We start from the raw sequence: 16939 nt of genomic DNA, 5'->3' as shown, positions 1-16939 counted from the left end.
CGGGGGGGGGGGGGAACGACCGCCGGAGCACCGGAATGCCACCAAAACTTGCATGTGGACCTAGGATATGTGTGAAAGTGTGGTGGAATGTGTGATTCACCAAATGGTGCAAGGCATAGCTCCCATGTGTGAGCTTCCCCTCTTTCGGGCGATAACACTTGGAAGATTCCTCGACTTGTAGGCTGAAGTGTCCCGCTGCGGGTATACCGGAGGCTATAATGTGCCAAATGGTGCCAAACCTTGTTTTCCATGTGTAACCAAAACCAAACCTATCAAAAAATATGTTGGTGGAACCTCGGGCGGTGAAATCTAGGGGGTAGACCGCCGGGGCCCATATATAGACCGCTGTTTGGGGGGGGGGAGACCTCCGGAGCACTTGAATCCCAGCCAAACTTGCATGTAGACCTAAATATGTTTGGAAGTGTCGTGTAAGGTGTAAAGCTGCAATAAATTGCACCAAATATGTGTGGGCGATAACACTTAGCAGACACCGAACCCCCGTTAATTTGCTCTGAAACCCTGATATGTTGGGGGGAGGGGTCGATGAAGATGTAGATTATTTATTTTATCGGTATACAGATTGTATTAAGTAACACTAACAAATAGTCTACAAAAAGTAAAAAACTAATTTTACAACAAATATAAGTATTAATATAAATATAAATACAAAACAAGGAAAAGAAATAAAATTGTACTCTGTGCCGTGCAAACACGCACGGCAAAGGGTTGGCCTACACGGCAAAGACGTCGTTGCCGTGACCGCATCTTTGCCGTGCGCCCTCATGGCCTCTTTGCCGTGTGGCGTTACTTTGCCGTGCGCCATCTGGCGGGATTGCCGTGCGAGGCTGCTTTGCCGAGCGCCTAGTTGTAGCTTTGCCGTGGACCTTTTGTTTGCCGTGCGTCTTTCCGCTGCTGCACGGCAAAGCTGTCATTGCCGTGCGCGAGGCGCACGGCAAAGAACTGCCGCACGGCAAAGGGTCACGAAGGCACACGGCAAAGAGGCGCGCACGGCAGTGAGACTTTTTCCCGTAGTGCAGGACCGGATCCGTTCTCAGGCACACATGGCTCGGCGGCCTGATGGACCAATTCTTAATCCACACAGGAGAGACACCCGGCGCCAACACGTTAGGCCGAGACTAAGCGTTGCTTCAATTAATGGTCGTCTTGTTAGACTCGTGCACATGCACTTTGCTCTCCTGGAGCGATTCAGCTCTACCCAATCATCACCTAACATACTGCTTGTACTAGTATTTGGCAACTACATATAGAGTGCTTCATCGTAAGAGCCTTCCACAGAACAACGCAAACACACACCAACAGTTGCTGGAACATCAAGCAGACAGGAGCCAAACTAGCTACTTCAGCTAGCGGTTAAGCTTCTTCTTGCTTAAATCCAACAGCCAGCGAGCTCCATCGCAGCTAAGAAGGCTGTACTGTTGTCCAACGCATCTACATTGATCGGCGAAGATGCTGGCGTCGCCGAGGCCACTGGTTGTTGCCGCCGCCGTCCTCTGTTTCTCCCTCTGCAGCTCTCTGCTCCCGTTCGGGGCGGAGGCCAAGGTGCGCCACTACGATTGGGAAATCTCGTACCAGCACAAGTCCCCCGACTGCTTCAAGAAGCTCGCCGTGACCGTCAACGGCGAGGCTCCCGGTCCGACCATTTATGCCACGCAGGGCGACACTATCGTCGTCACAGTCCACAACAAGCTCGAGACGGAGAACACCGCCATCCACTGGCACGGCATCCGCCAGGTATCAATCAGTCAGACATGGCAGGAATTGCACCGGCATTACTGTTGCCTATTCAGGACTATATGTTGACGATCGATACGGTGCCGCCTTGCAGATAGACACGCCCTGGGCTGACGGAGTCGCCGGCGTGACACAGTGCCCCATCCTCCCCGGCGAAACTTTCACCTACAAATTCGTGGTCGACAGGGTAAGAAATTGAACTACAAAATCTACAATACTCTTTCCAGCTTAAATTAATTGGCACAATCATATACTTACTATGTCTAATACAACTGTATCCTTGAACTGCGTCAATTAGTTTGAGTCCGAGAAAGTACAATGTTGAACACGTATAGAAGAAGCTCGTCGTTTTCTTTGTCAATGCATATGCGTGATCACTGAATGAAGTGTTTGCGCGATTTCAGGCGGGCACGTACTTGTACCATGCCCACTACGGCATGCAACGCGTGGCGGGGCTCAATGGCATGATCGTCGTGACCATGCCAGAAAGCGTCAGGGAGCCCTTCAGGTACGACGACCAGCACACCATCCTCCTAGAAGACTGGTGGCACAAGAGCGTCTACGACCAGGCCACCGGACTCTCCGCCAAACCCTTCGTCTTCGTCGGCGAGCCCCAGTCTCTCCTCATCAATGGCCGAGGAACGTTCAACTGCTCGAAGCTTGCTAACTCCACCGGATTGTGCAACAACTCCCACCCAGACTGCGCGTTGCCTACTCAATTCACCTTCGTGTCAGGGAAGACCTATCTCCTACGCATCGGAAGCCTCACGTCGCTCTCGTCACTCAGCTTCGAGATCGAGGGCCACTGGATGACAGTCGTGGAGGCCGACGGGCACTACGTCCGGCCGTTCGTGGTAAGGAATCTCTTCATCTACTCCGGCGAGACTTACTCTGTGCTGGTCAGGGCCGACCAGGACCCGAGGAGGAACTACTGGGCCACGTCCCACATCGTCAGCCGCAACCCCATGACTCCAAGTGGCAAGGCCATTGTGAGCTATACCGGCAACGACCCGCGGAAGCAACCGCCTACTGCACCACCAACTGGCCCGGCATGGAACAACACAGGTATTAGGGTGGAGCAGAGCAAGGCCATCGTCGCTCACCCGAGCTACATCGTGCCGGTCCCACAAAGAGCTGACCGCACATTGCTCCTGCTCAACACGCAAAACAACATCAATGGCCACATCAAGTGGACCATCAACGGCATGTCCCTCCACTTCCCGGCAACACCCTACCTTGTCTCGATGAAGCACGGCCTCACCGATGCGTATGATCAGCGCCCACCCCTCGACACGTACGACCACATGGGCCACGACATCTCCTCGCCGGCAACAACAAACGGTACTATTGGCAGCCCGGTCTACCGGCTGGCCTTTGACTCCGTGGTGGACGTGGTGCTGCAGAACTCCAACGCGCTTAACAACATGAGTGAGACACACCCATGGCACCTCCATGGGCACGACTTCTGGGTGCTCGGCCACGGTGACGGCAAGTTCAATCCGGCATCGGACACATGGAGGCTTCTGAACGTGAAGGATCCGATTATGAAGAACACGGTGCCACTACACCCAAATGGGTGGACGGCGCTAAGGTTCCACGCGAACAACCCGGGGGTGTGGTTGTTTCACTGCCACGTCGAGGCGCATGTGTTCATGGGCATGGGCGTGGTCTTTGAGGAGGGCATCGAGAGGGTCGGCCCCCTCCCTCCATCCATCATGGGTTGTGGACGTTCCAAAGAACTGCATTGAGTCGATCAGTTGCAACCTATCATTTCATTTAGAAGATCTTCATCGATCCTAGTTGTGAAGACAATACAGGTGATAGATAGGTTCAATTGGCTCATTTTTTCTTTTAATGTATTTAAATAAATAATGTATTAAAGGATTTATTTGAATTATAAGTGATGATGTTGTAATGTCGGAATGATATGTGAAAACGTGTGTATATATATATATATATATATATACGTCGTCCATCTTCTGTTGTCTATATCTTTTACATTTAAACTTTGCAATAAAGGTGGGCACTCCATCGGGCTGGGAGGTTCATCCACCTTTCCACAAAACAGATTTGTTTTTTAGGTACTTCCTCCATTCGCGAATAAGTGATTTTAATTTTATTTTAAATTAATCTTTTTAAAAGAGGATGACGATTCAGCCTCCGCATCGATACATCGCATGTGGCGTTTTATTACTTTATTTGTTCTCAAGTTTAAAAAAGATTGCATCATGGATCACACAAGATCGATACATATATGAACCATGTAAAGTACAATAACATGAAATGACTCGGCATCAATGTGCTACCCTAAGATCAAAACGCTGCCTACACTAGATGTGTAAACCCCATGCAGCCAGTTTCAGCCGGTTGCACAAAGTATCCATATTCATTTGCTTCTCCATGGGTTGTAGGTAAGATGACATACGGATCGAACGGGTAGTCATAGGTATAACTTGCATGAATAAAGTTGTTGTTTTTTTGCACATTATAGATATATTCACTATGTACGTTCATAAAGCCCATAATAAAGCACAAACTTCTAGTCATATTTAAATTTTATCTTTGCTACCAACCCCTCTCAACCAGTTACCAAAGAAATGAGTAATAGTATTTGGGGTTGCGATGTTTTTTTTTTAAGTGGCAGGTTGCGATGTTACGGCTATATGTACAATCCGCCAAACAATTTTTGCAAGAGGACAAGATGTAAATAAATGTTGGATTATTTCATCTTAATCACAAAAACAACATTTCATAGTACCCTGTCATTTTCTTTTGATAAAGTTATCCTTTGTAATTAGCACCTTGTGATATACAAATCACACAGAAACCTGATTGTAAGTGGTACCTTAATTTTTCATAAATATTTTCTCAAGAAGTTAGTATGATCATTCATACAATCTAAATATATCGACTTGACTGAAAAAATCCCAATATTAATGATGAATGAAAAAAAGAGAAAGTTCCTTTAGCTGTTAGCCTAGGCACTGGATGCCATCTCATCCATTTGCACTCCGTTAAAGCCCGTCTGAAAAATACATTCATCGGTGCTTGGGACAAAACATGTGTCAGTGAGACATCTTTGTTTTAGAAAATATTATATAATGATGGATATTGGAATTAGGGTGAATTTCCTAGCCACATAACCTGCCGGGCCCGCATCTGCTCGCCATCACCAACATGAAAGAAGCCTCTATTAAAGAAGACATCCTTCACTTTTGTTCTTGGTCGCTCCATTTTCACCCATGTCTCAAAGTCCATAACGAACATCTAGTTGTTGTTCTTTGAAAACTCAAAGCTACTTAAATCTCCTAACTTTATGTCAATTTTTCTTCCCTGATTTCAGAAGGTTACATGCTTGTAGATGTTGGTATTAGGTGTTTGCAGTTGATGCTAAATATTTCTTCATATTCTCAGTTTACGCACTATAGACTACAAAGTTGGTAGTCTCCTAGACAATATGTTGTCTTGACCTGAAGTTAGATGTTTAGATACTCACTTCGACCTATATTACTTATCCCTAATTTAGTAGTATAAATTTATGCTAAATCACTGACAAGCAATATGGATCGGCGGGAGCACAACATTTCGGAATACATATTATCTTATGCTTTTGTAACCTAATCTTTTTTATTCAATAAGTGTTGTGCTAGCTAGCATCACTTTAGCATTTGTACGGTGCCGTCTCGGATTTTTTCTAAAGCATTGCGACAAGAATGTGTATCCTCCTTGGGAATGGCCTAAAGGCCCTTGCGAAAAAAACCTCACAAAAAAAGGAATGGCCTAAAGGCAGATTTCTCAGTTCGCTTCAAAAAGTTACCTCCGCTTCTACAATTCTAGCTAAGCACCACACTAGACCACTAGTAAGCTAAAAATATGCAATATATTCCGTGCATTGTATACATAGTTTAAAATAGCGGGCTATTTCATTTAGTTGGATATTTTTGAAGGCTAAGGCTGGCTATGGCGTGCTAATTCATTTAGCGTTTTTCCAAAAGCATGCAAAATTTAAGACGTATCTTACCCCAAAACAAGAGGAAAACTATGACTCAAACATGATTCAAGTTACAACTCATTCAACTATTTAGGCTAGTCATAGTGCTAGTATCATAGCTAGTATCATACACATTGGTCCCACAAAAATGCTGATGTGGCAGCTAATTAAGGAGGAGAGAGGAGATTAGAGTAACATAGGTAGATACCGTATCATAACGCAAAAAACAAGAAAAGTTAATGCTAAACAAATCTTGTACACAAATTTACATTGAGATTCTAAAAAACAATAAATATAGCATAACTATGATACTACTACATGGTACTACCCACTATAGAGATAGTATCATGTAGTAGTATCATGCATATGATATTACTACATGATACTTACCACTATGGCCAGCCTTAACGCAAATAAGTATTCGACTATTCCACTCATATGTGTTATCAAATCATATTGAACCCCAATTCATTAAACAAGAAATAAAAATGAGAAGAGAAGAGAAATTTAGAAAACATGAGGATTAGCGGCTAAATTAACGGTTAATTAGGGGCTAAATAAGGCTATAGCTGGCTATTAGCAGTTTTTCTTATGTAGCCAATAAATGGCAAGAGATTCCGAAAAGCATGCTATAGTCGGCAATTTAAAAATTTAATGTATGACATGCATGCATTTCCTATTGTTTTTTAATTTCTTGCCAACACACAAAGTGATTAACAAATTAATGGCTCACCCAGCTTTCATCACAAGTAAGCATGGGTTCATCCATGCTTAAATTCTGCACACAATTTCAGCTTTCTAGATATATGTACGATCTCAACAATACTATGTAGAATTGACTTTATATAGCCACTCAATTTATAGCATCACATCATCCATTATCATCATCATCGTACGTACGGGGTACAGCTAAACTTGCACCGCGGATCATGGAAGGTACAGGACTGTACGTCACTTATTCGCAGCAGCAAGCCTACGATACAGTGCATAGGCTGTATGATACTACACTGACGTACTCCCTTCCTACCAGACACGTTTGGGCATCAAGCAAAGCAAGTAGTCTTGACATTACATCGATCACAAAAGTTTTTCATCACACAACACACAGAACTATGGACGCGATAGTCGCTACCCGGCCGGAATATACGTAGGTAGGATGCGAGGACTGTAAAGCGTCGTCGTCGCATGTATTTATTAGATTGCTGGATCGTGGTCCATCACATATCGCCCGTACGTCTTCAAGGTAGCCATGTCTGCATGAAGGACGTCACGCACGAGTTGCTCAGCTGCTCTTGAGTGTACCTGCAAAACTTGGGAAATGTTAGCACGGTAATTAACAGCATCGTTCGTCAGGATGAGAGAGAGGTGCAACAAGCTGTATATACGTACCCAATTTGCAGCGTGGGCTCGGCGGCGGCGTCCAGAGGGTGGAAGAACCCGTTGCCGGCGTGGTGTTGCGGCTGCTGTGGGGACTGTCGCTGGTCGTAGCCGAGCAGCAAATTGACACCGTGCTGCTGCTCCCACATATGGTGGCCATGCACCTGCTGGCTGCTCTCCTCCAGCTTTTCCTCGCCAAAACAGATGAAAAGATCAATCATCTTTCATTCAGTTACTTTCTTACATTTGACTGTGCATAAAAAGTAATACATTGATGCTAATTCCATGAGTACAAAAATCAACAGATGTACTGATGTCCTAATTAATATGCTAACTGAATTCTGTTTGGCCTTTGAAGCATTAGTTTGTGTAATGAACCTGCACTATTTTTAGATGTGTAGACATGTTTGTACTGTCCTTGGTGTGCCTGCGTTTGCAAGCATATGCAAAAGAAGCAACTGCCAGACGACACTTATGTACAGTGTACTGTTCGCAGCATTCAGTATATATAGGTTCGAAACAGGTAGTACCATATATGACAGGTACATCCAAACATAAGTACAGATGGCTTCAACTTCAAAACAAGGAAACTAGATGCATGCTAAAGTACCGAAATTCAGTTAACTTTATCCGTGGGAAAGAAGTTTAGTTAACTGAACGTGTACGGGGCTAGGGGCAGGGAAACTTACTTTTCTTCTGAGGCACTTGTTTGCTTCGCACAGCATTTGCTCCTGCAAAATCATACAGTGGTATTGTTGGAACAGTAAGCTCTATTTACTGGCAAAAGCAACAAAGATTCAATAACATAACTCATGCCTATTTGTTTTTTGTCAACAGCATACCTTCCTCTGGAGGTCAGTGAGCTGATCAAGCATGTGTTGTGTCTGCAAGATTCAACAAAATATCCAGACATGAGTATAGATAGCTAGAGCTAGCTAGCACATACTCGATAGCAAACTCCAGGCTGACTGAAGCAAATTGTGTCTAGTTTTTCAGGACATGTCTGACTGTATGATGGTTAACATTACGAGATCAAATTTATTTAATGCACAACTTTGCATCCCTGAAAATGATGGCGTATCAAATAATTCAGACAAATACGGTTCAGTAAATAATTATAACCTAGCAGAGTTGCAACCGATATTTTAAAACTGGTAATACCCAGTTCCAGAAATGGAACGGGAAAGTCCTAACGAATTTGGTCTGATGAGAAATAGTTCATTACCCTTGTCGATCTTATGTGCCTCAAGGATGAATCAAGTTGCTTCTCAAGCTGCTCGAGTTCTTTGATGCCGAGTGTTCCAAGATCTTCACCAAGCAAATTCCTGTGATTGCCACCAAGTTAGATGATCATTATAAGTAGTTCCACACAATTAATTAAAACATACAACAACTACAGCAACTGACTACAACATATGATGTATATATTTCTCCTGGCTTTATTTTGTTTTTTAGGAGCTTATCGCGATCTATGTAAATCTTCTTAGCGACATATGGATATATTCCAGTCCATCAGAGTAATGCGTAATAAAAATGTGTGTATATATGTTTTGATTTTGAAACATTCTTCTTACAAATGTGAATGCTCATTAAGTTTAATTCCTAATTAAGGATGCTATAGGTTTGCCCTTTCAGAAGATAATTTCATGTCACAATAACTAGTTTCTGGTAGTATCTACATTTTTTTCCGAATCACTGGTAATTAACCAATTAAAATATGCCAAAAGGTGCAAGCATTGAGTTTTGGACTTCAGAAAATTATTTCACTGAATGTATCTTATTTCAAAGTTGAGATTACACTTTATTTATACTATTTCCACTGGACTTTTTTTCCAAGTTAAGTTGGATTAGAGGGACACTTTATCTTTAAAAAACTTAAGAATTTAAGTAAGCAACTTACCTTTGTGTTCTCTGTAAATTTTCCACTCGGGCTTTCAGCTTGAGATACTCGTTTCGACTGCTTGCCACTAACTGAAAAAAAAGTGCTACTTCAGTAAAAAAAAAAGTTTAACAAATTGCAAAACAGTAGAGGAATAAAGCCAACAATTTGTACATGTGCATCCATCAAAGCAAACTAAGCTTACTTTACATATGGAATGCTATTAGTTCAACAAACAAAAAAATCTGACCATGATTTTCATCTTTCATGACAACTCAATGGTCACATCATTCACATTTTGTTCTGTCATAAGTGATTCTAGTTCATCTTCAGTTAGTGCGGATGCAGTATCACACAGAAAGAAAGAACAATGTGCACTAATAAACTTGTAGAAGAAAAAAATAAAACCATTGGAACTACACAAAACTAATGTTCAACTTATCAAAACCAGCATATATGTTTACTCTTGAAGCTTAAAATCAAATTAAGAAAAACATTGAAACAAGGTTTTTGTTGTTGTTGTTGTACAACATAGTTCCTGCAGTGCTCTCATTCCAGAGAACTTCAAGATCTTTCCTGGAGTGTAGTTCCATATAGGTAGGCAGTAAACATTGCTTGTACTTATTAACTACCTAATATATAGTTAATTGTCAGTAAAGTGGTATAAATCACTTGTAATCTGATCCATTTATACTAGATTGAAACTAGGTTGCTTAATGCAATTAGCAAACTAGCAGTATCTTTTAACGAAAAGGATTTTAGAGCACAACTTCATTTCATGCGCTTCATCAGAACTCACCACTAAAATTATCACGCATAAAAATGATCAGAACTAAGTAACAGAACTTACCTCATTCTCCTTATTCTGCAATGCAGTATCTGGACCACCATAACTGCATTTTTGGTACCTCTCAAGTGTTTTGGGCATGCTACAAGTTCAAAATATGAACAAGGACCAATTAAAAGCTAATATGAACAAGGACCAATTAGTAAAAAAATATCATGGTGTTTGAAAATGTGGAATTTAAACATACAGATGACAGATTCCTAATTAAGTGGAGCTAGATGGTATATGTGCCACTTCTAACGAAATGGTGCTTGAGAAGGGGACAAAAAATGTAAAGCAATAAATATTATAGGGCTATAACAAAATTTTGGTTGCACGTTAATTTGCTAAATATACTTGGCAGGCCACAACTTTGAGGGCACGGTACTATTAATTATATTGGCATTGGTAATTTATGTTCATAGATAATGTTTCCATAATTTTTAAAATTTCACTGATTTTGATAAAAAATAATTTCGAAATGAAGGAATAGCCCCAGCCTCTGCATCCAAAGTATGTTTCCATAAACTGATTTTGGTAAATGTACAGAGAAGTAAAACAACTGGAAATAAAACATAAAACATAAAACAGTATGAGTTTTTTTTTAGCGGGTAAACAGTATGAGTTAATAACAAGAGAAGAATACAAGAGAACGCCAACTGTCAGAGTACTACCAAGTTTCAGATTCAGAGGAGCGTACTGTGAATTGAGCTTGCTGAGCACATTTCTAGACTTCTAGCTAGCTACGGTAGGCGTTGACAATATGCTGATCTGCCAGCATAAAATACTGGAGCACTGGGTAGCAATCGTATAGGTTCTGAAGTGACATCTGATAAAAGTATATTCTCTTCTAACAGAAATGAAAAGACTACTCGACCAAGAGAGCTGGGCTGGCAACTGAAGCCCGGCATATTACCCTACATGTACTTCACAGTCAGTCCTAGGAATCTTGTGTACCTTTACCTTAATTACCCTAGACTACCCCAGGAGCCTCCTATATTAAACAGGTGAATCCCTCTAAAATTATACAGTGCCAAATACAGCCCAAAATTCTAGACGCAATACAACCAAAAAAAAGTTTGAGTTCCGATCAACCATTTCTTTTATTCACTTATGTTGGTAAATCTAACTAACATGGGAAGGAAGTGATACTCTATTAACACTAACCATTAACGAAGAGTAATACACTACACTGCTTCGTAAAAATGAAGTCCACATACTTTGGCATCATGCATTTGGAGCCAAAATCAAGTTAAATGGTGCTAGGTTTGGGTACAGTACTGTACTAGTTTATTATGGCACCTCATCAAGTTACTGGTGCAAAAACAGTGAAAACAGACACAAAATCTGAATACACATTCAACATTTAATAAATGTTAGAAATATCTTTACCAAAATATCTGCAGCAGTGATATGAACTGACAAGCCATTTAATTATCAGGAAAAGGTTTCTTTTCTGATTGGACAATGGGTCAGGCAGACATAATATTTTTTTCCTTAAGTTTGAATATGAATATCTGAGATCAGATGAATGCATGCATGCACGCATCCAATGGGGCGTCAAGTTACTGCATAGAACACCACATATGAATCCTCCTGATTTTTCCTATGGTGCTCATTGAATAAGAGTTTTGGTTGTGAGGAAATATCAAATATGAGTTTAATTACCAAAACCATAGTTGAAGAGAAACTGCCCTGAAAATATCACGAGTGAAGAGAATTCCACATACATAGTGACGATTTAAGCATTACTAGTCCAAGCTTATACCGATTAAAGCTATGTCAGCTACTTTAAAAGAACACAAAAAACATATTTGCCGTTTAGTCAAGCAGTGATAGACATAATTCATGTCATCATATGTAGGATTACCCACAATAGGGCCCTATTAAATTTGAGATATTTTCCTATTCTTGCAGTTTCTGTTTTAAAAAGCATTTACATTTTTATTAGACAAACTCAGCTTGGATCTATGAGGAATTTGAAATATCGCCCAATTTGTTTTTTTTTCACAAAAGAACTTTTACATGTTTTTTAGTTAAGAAACTAAAATTGGAGCCTACGTGGATGTTGATGAGCTGATATCTTGTGCGGTGACATTCCACAACTCATGTTTTCCCACCAAAGCGAACTAGGTTCACTTCATTTTCCCAATTCTCTTGTATATGAATGAAAATTGATTGACTTCTATTCATGTTATGGATTATTTGTACATAAACAGCAACACTTCCTCTATCTAATCAGATGGCACATCAAATGCTTTTAACCTGGCAAAAGAGATCATGAATCAATTTTCATTAAGGCATATTCCTGTCTGAAAGTAGACTAGTGTTGTGATATAGCTACAGAGTTGGATATATACTTTTTGTGTGCCAGGAAACCAACTGGTGTGCACCATTACTAGTAATGCCCATTTCTATTTATATAATTTTTGTGAGGGAAGACAAATGTACATGGTTAGATTTTCTTGCTTATTACAATACAAGCATTCTAACTAACTTGACAACCGCAAAAGAATTTATGTATCTTGGATCGAGGATCAGAAAATTTTATTGTCAACAAATGTACAAATATTTTTCATCAGTTAACTGAAAAAAGGAATATAGAAGGTGTTGATATCGCTTGATTTGAGGTAGCTAGCCACACAACACAGGCAATAACTCACATGAAAGCTCAAAAAAAAAATCGAAAACTAATTCTCCGTGGAAACCGGCAGCAAACCAGCGACACGACATGCATGCAATAAACGATGCTGCGAACCTCGATGCAAGAAACTAGCACGCGCATGCTAAAAATCCATCAGTCGCCACACGGATCCGGTATCTAGGTGACGCGCTGGCTAGCTGAAGCTAGCACCAGAGCGAAATTAATTTATATCGCCAGAGCGAAATTCACATCCTAAAATACTTTTGAGTTTTGAGCAACGATTTAACCAGATCCCCAAGGAAAAAACGCTGCCCAATCAGGAGATCGGTCCAGTAATAACACAGTAATCACGTAGCCCCTGCGCGCTTATTAAAATCTCTACAGCTCCCATGCATGCAAAATTCAACGAAAAACGCAAGGAGAGCGCGCCAAGTGCCAGACCCATGATTTGCAACGGCCATGAGAGCCGGATCCCGCAGATCTAGCGAGCAGATCAACGATGGAGGCAGCAGGTAAGCAACCTAAACCCTGGTGATTCTCGGAAGAAACCCAACGATTTCCCACTCCCAAGTAATTAATTCTCGGGAAAAAAAAAAGCACGGTGTGCCCGATCGATCGAGCTTCTCGTCACACGGATCCGCCGTCTCTCACCCCACCCAGATCCCCCAGCTCGGCCAGATCTAATCCATACCCTCCGCCCGTTAGAGCCCATTTCATGCGCGTAGCTAGCTTGAAAACACTACGCACGCGCGCATAGGTGGTATATACCTCTGTCCGCTGCAGAACTCGTAGAGCTTGCCGCGGTTGGAGAAGATGATGAGCGCGACCTCTGCATCGCAGAGCACGGAGAGCTCGTAGGCCTTCTTGAGGAGTCCGTTGCGGCGCTTGGCGAAGGTGACCTGGCGGTTGATCTTGTTCTCGATCCGCTTGAGCTCGACCCGGCCCCGCCCCATGCCGCCCGCGCCAGCCCCGCCCTCCGGAACCGCCGCAAGCTCCAGAGCTCCGCGTCTCCCGTACGAGGTGCCGCCGCGCAGCTGCTCCCACACCACCGCCGCCAAGTCAGCCAGCTCCTAAGCAGAGGGAAGAAGAAGGGGAAAGGTGTGGAGGGGGCTGGATCGGATGGGGTGGGGAGGGTGGGGGAGGTGGGTTAAAAGGGCGGTGGTGGTGGGGAGTGATTAGGGCTGGTTGCCATTTTCGGCAATGGTGGGAGCCCCGAAACCCTAGAGCGGGCAGAGCGCCGTGCCCTTCCCAGCTCCCGCTCCAATCAATCACTACGTCGCTGTCGCGGCTCGTACTACGTACACGCCACCTTTTTCGAATTCAGCTCGTGGCTGCTGATGTTTGTGGGTGGGTGGACGAGTCGGGACTCGACAGGTGGAGAGAGAGGCCAGTGGGAAAGAAAAGGTGGGGATGGAGGAGGGAGAAAAGTCGTGCGCTTTTCCGGATGGAACCTCGGGGAGTTGTGATTTCGGGCAAGGCCCTCGTTCGTTGCCGCGAGTTCTCTCGTTCGTGGCTTCCGGCACGGCGGAAAGCTGGGATCCGGCGGTCGATGTATTCCCATTCCTACCTGGAATACTATCCGTGAACTGAACACGCTCGTGGTTACCATAGATTGCGCAGACAGCAGGGGGCTCCTCGGCGAGAGCGCGTCAGTCTTGGCTCCAGAACCAAACTTGCCGCGATCTAGCTGCCTGCTGCGTGTGCGTATGTGGTATTTTCTGTGCAGTTTCGCGGAAGCTCATCCGGAACCGTATGGTCGCCGCTTCCGTATTGGCGTGCGTCCAGTGCGTGCTCCGTTCTGAACACATCTACTTTCGGGTCAAATTCATCTACCTGGCTAGGACATGGCCATGCCTGCATACTCACTTGCTGTCTAGCTAGTGTCTACTTACGTGTTGTAAGTAAATTAAGTAAGGCTGCCAAGCGACAGCTTGTTGCCCTATTCGTTTTGCCTTGTCTCGGTAGTTTTACCTTGTTGTTATGAAGAACACACCTTCTTTTTTCGCTACCTTGTAGTATATGTGTACCTGGTATCTGATTAATAGTATACTCTGTATAGACAATGGTAAAGTATTTCCTTAACGGAACGGAAAATTAGGGGACATGGAAATGTACTTTTAATAGTGTGTGAATCTTGGCTCGGATGAATGATTCTATATATGTTCACAAAATGTAGGGAGGTCAAATAAATAACTGTGCAATTTATTAAATTTCATAATAACTATCAGTTTGCTTTTTTTATGTATACATTTCATTACAATAAACAACGTAACAATGCATAATAATATTGCATTTCCTAATTCGGTCAAAAAAAATTGTCTCTATCATGTCTAGATTTTCTTACTAATAATAACATATGATTCACATTTATTCCGGTTAGGGCAAACAAAGAACTCTCCTTCAATGTGAACCTTTCTTGCATCTCTAGATCTAGGAGTTTTTTAAATGTAAATATGGATGCACGCATAAATCCTTTGCGTTGAATTTTATGACTTTGATGCATTGAACTTTTCTTTTGCTCAAATTATATTACACATTGTTGGAACTTTTTAAATGCATGATTAGAACCATGCAGGAATGCGGTCAACACTTCAATTATGTATCATGAAATGTCTAATCCTACGTGAACTTCAACATAGCATATGTAAATACAAGGGAATGCATGTTTGGTTTGGCTAAACTAAAATCACGTAAAAAAAATTGTTGCTCTCTTAATCCCTCTATTTTTATTTAGTTTCCCTTCTAGGATTTGTCAAAATCAATAGTTGTAAACTTTGACCTAGAATATAAGAAAGAATATCAAAACATATAATACCAAATATATATAATATAAAATAAACTTTATGATGATTTGAATACAAAAAATGTTGATATTTTTTGTAAATATTTAGTCAAGACTTTTTAAAGTTTGACTTTGACCAAATCCAAAGCGCGAACCAATTGTGAACAGAGAGAGTATGAACACTGCATGCAAAGGCACTAACACAAATGGCACGTTAATTAGTAAACCTTATATGCAGGGCTTCAAGATTGATGAAGTCATCATATATACACTAGTAGGAAACTTCTTATAGAGGTACGCATATCGATAGCATGGCCGGTCCTCCATGGGCCACCAGTATTACCAGCTGTGGCACGATACTATCAACTATGTCACCGGTAAAGCCATATTGGTGGTGTGACAACTGTGTGGGCCCTACATGTCCACATGGAAGGAAAATGTTAGTGGTGCGGATTTTATTTCCAACACTACTAACTTTTGTTAAACATTATTGTGGCCCTGTGACACGCCACTAGGTTTGAAATAATTTATTATTTTCATGGAAAATTAATCAAAATGAAAAAAGGAAAAAAAAAGGAGAGATGGTGAACTGGCCACACACGTGGATCAGACAACTCCTCTCCCCTTTATCTCTCAAAATCTTCGCAAGCACCACGAGTCGATGCCCATCTCTGATTCCCCTCCACTCTGTCACCTCCCTCATGTCGCCGCCATCGCATGCTTTGCCTATGCTTCCCCCTCTCTCCATTTCCTCTTTGTTGCCCTCGCAACGTCACGGCCCCCTCATGTCGCTGCTATCGCCTGATTTGCCAGTGCAGTTCCTCTCTCTCTCCCTCTCCCCTTCATTGCCCTCGCTGCATCGTCGTCCCCTCATGTCGCCACCATCACACACTCTACCGGAGCCGCCTCTCTCTCTCTCTCTCCCTCTTCAATCCTCTTTTCTGCCCTTGTGACACCGATGTCCCATCCGCTACCTCTTCTCTCCACCCCCATTGATTCGTTTCGTTATTCTCTCAGAGCCACTGCCGCCCCATCGCAGCTACCGCCCAATTCTTTCTCTCACTCTCCTCTTCACACTACCCTCGCTATGTTGTTGTCCCTCGGCCCTCCGCTATATCTTCTCTCTGCTCTCGTCGATCCGTGCCATCGTTCTTTTGGAGCTGCCGCCGCATGTCGAGCCACAGCCCCATCCTCGTCAGCATCGGTGAGACGCACCTCTTATATCCTCTATTTTAGATTATTTAGATTCTTGTTGTTGATTTAGAGATGATATATATGTAGAATTAATAGACGATATTGCTAGTTTGTTTATTTAGATTATTATTGATGATTTAGAGATGATATATGTCTGGAATTAGTAGCTGTTAGCTTTTTTATTTAGATTATTATTGATGTCCTAGATAATTTGGTGTTAATGTCTTAGGGCATCTCCAACGGGGCGACCCATCCCACGCCCGCGCGTCCGGATGGGTCGAGCCGGACAAAAAAGCGGCCCAACGCGGGGACGCACCGCAAATGCGGATGGCCGCGGCGTCCGAGATGACGCAAACCCGGCCCAAATCTGGGCTAGGTTTGTGTGGCCGCGGATGGCACGCGGCGTCCGGTCGCGCCCGGGCGCTTGTCACCTCGTCTCCCTTGGGCCCACCTTTCGGTGACCGGGGAGGCTATTAAATGTGGACTGGAGGGGA

The 16939-nt window shown here is 42.9% G+C and overlaps 2 protein-coding genes across 2 annotated transcripts; one reads left to right on the top strand and one right to left on the bottom strand.

Annotated features, from left to right (window-relative positions):
• The first annotated feature begins 1300 nt into the window (after positions 1–1300).
• Positions 1301–3669, top strand: LOC127302310 (L-ascorbate oxidase). Its single transcript, XM_051332732.2, has 3 exons — positions 1301–1752; positions 1847–1939; positions 2157–3669. The coding sequence occupies exons 1-3, from the start codon at positions 1468–1470 to the stop codon at positions 3498–3500; spliced, it is 1722 nt and encodes a 573-aa protein (XP_051188692.1). The 5' UTR covers positions 1301–1467; the 3' UTR covers positions 3501–3669.
• A 2902-nt stretch (positions 3670–6571) lies between these two features.
• On the bottom strand, positions 6572–13604 carry LOC127302309 (MADS-box transcription factor 8). The gene is made up of 8 exons (XM_051332730.2): positions 13238–13604; positions 9850–9928; positions 9021–9091; positions 8346–8445; positions 7963–8004; positions 7810–7851; positions 7133–7305; positions 6572–7045 (listed from the first exon to the last, which is right to left on the bottom strand). Exons 1-8 carry the CDS (start codon positions 13420–13422, stop codon positions 6982–6984), a joined length of 756 nt encoding a protein of 251 aa, XP_051188690.1. The 5' UTR covers positions 13423–13604; the 3' UTR covers positions 6572–6981.
• Positions 13605–16939: the final 3335 nt, after the last annotated feature.

The sequence above is a fragment of the Lolium perenne genome, chromosome 5, assembly GCF_019359855.2.
Source record: "Lolium perenne isolate Kyuss_39 chromosome 5, Kyuss_2.0, whole genome shotgun sequence".
Taxonomy (NCBI): domain Eukaryota; kingdom Viridiplantae; phylum Streptophyta; class Magnoliopsida; order Poales; family Poaceae; genus Lolium; species Lolium perenne.
This window is presented reverse-complemented; position numbering and strand designations above follow the sequence as displayed.

What these genes read in the sequence shown, in the direction of transcription:
- LOC127302310 (XM_051332732.2), top strand. Translation starts at nt 1,468, where the DNA reads ATGCTGGCGTCGCCGAGGCCACTGGTTGTTGCCGCCGCCGTCCTCTGT. An exon ending in ACTGGCACGGCATCCGCCAG is followed by an intron (nt 1,753 to 1,846) that starts GTATCAATCAGT and finishes GCCGCCTTGCAG; the next exon opens with ATAGACACGCCCTGGGCTGA. An exon ending in ACAAATTCGTGGTCGACAGG is followed by an intron (nt 1,940 to 2,156) that starts GTAAGAAATTGA and finishes GCGCGATTTCAG; the next exon opens with GCGGGCACGTACTTGTACCA.
- LOC127302309 (XM_051332730.2), bottom strand. Translation starts at nt 13,422, where the DNA reads ATGGGGCGGGGCCGGGTCGAGCTCAAGCGGATCGAGAACAAGATCAAC. An exon ending in GGCACATAAGATCGACAAGG is followed by an intron (nt 8,005 to 8,345) that starts GTAATGAACTAT and finishes TGAATCTTGCAG; the next exon opens with ACACAACACATGCTTGATCA. An exon ending in TCACTGACCTCCAGAGGAAG is followed by an intron (nt 7,852 to 7,962) that starts GTATGCTGTTGA and finishes ATGATTTTGCAG; the next exon opens with GAGCAAATGCTGTGCGAAGC.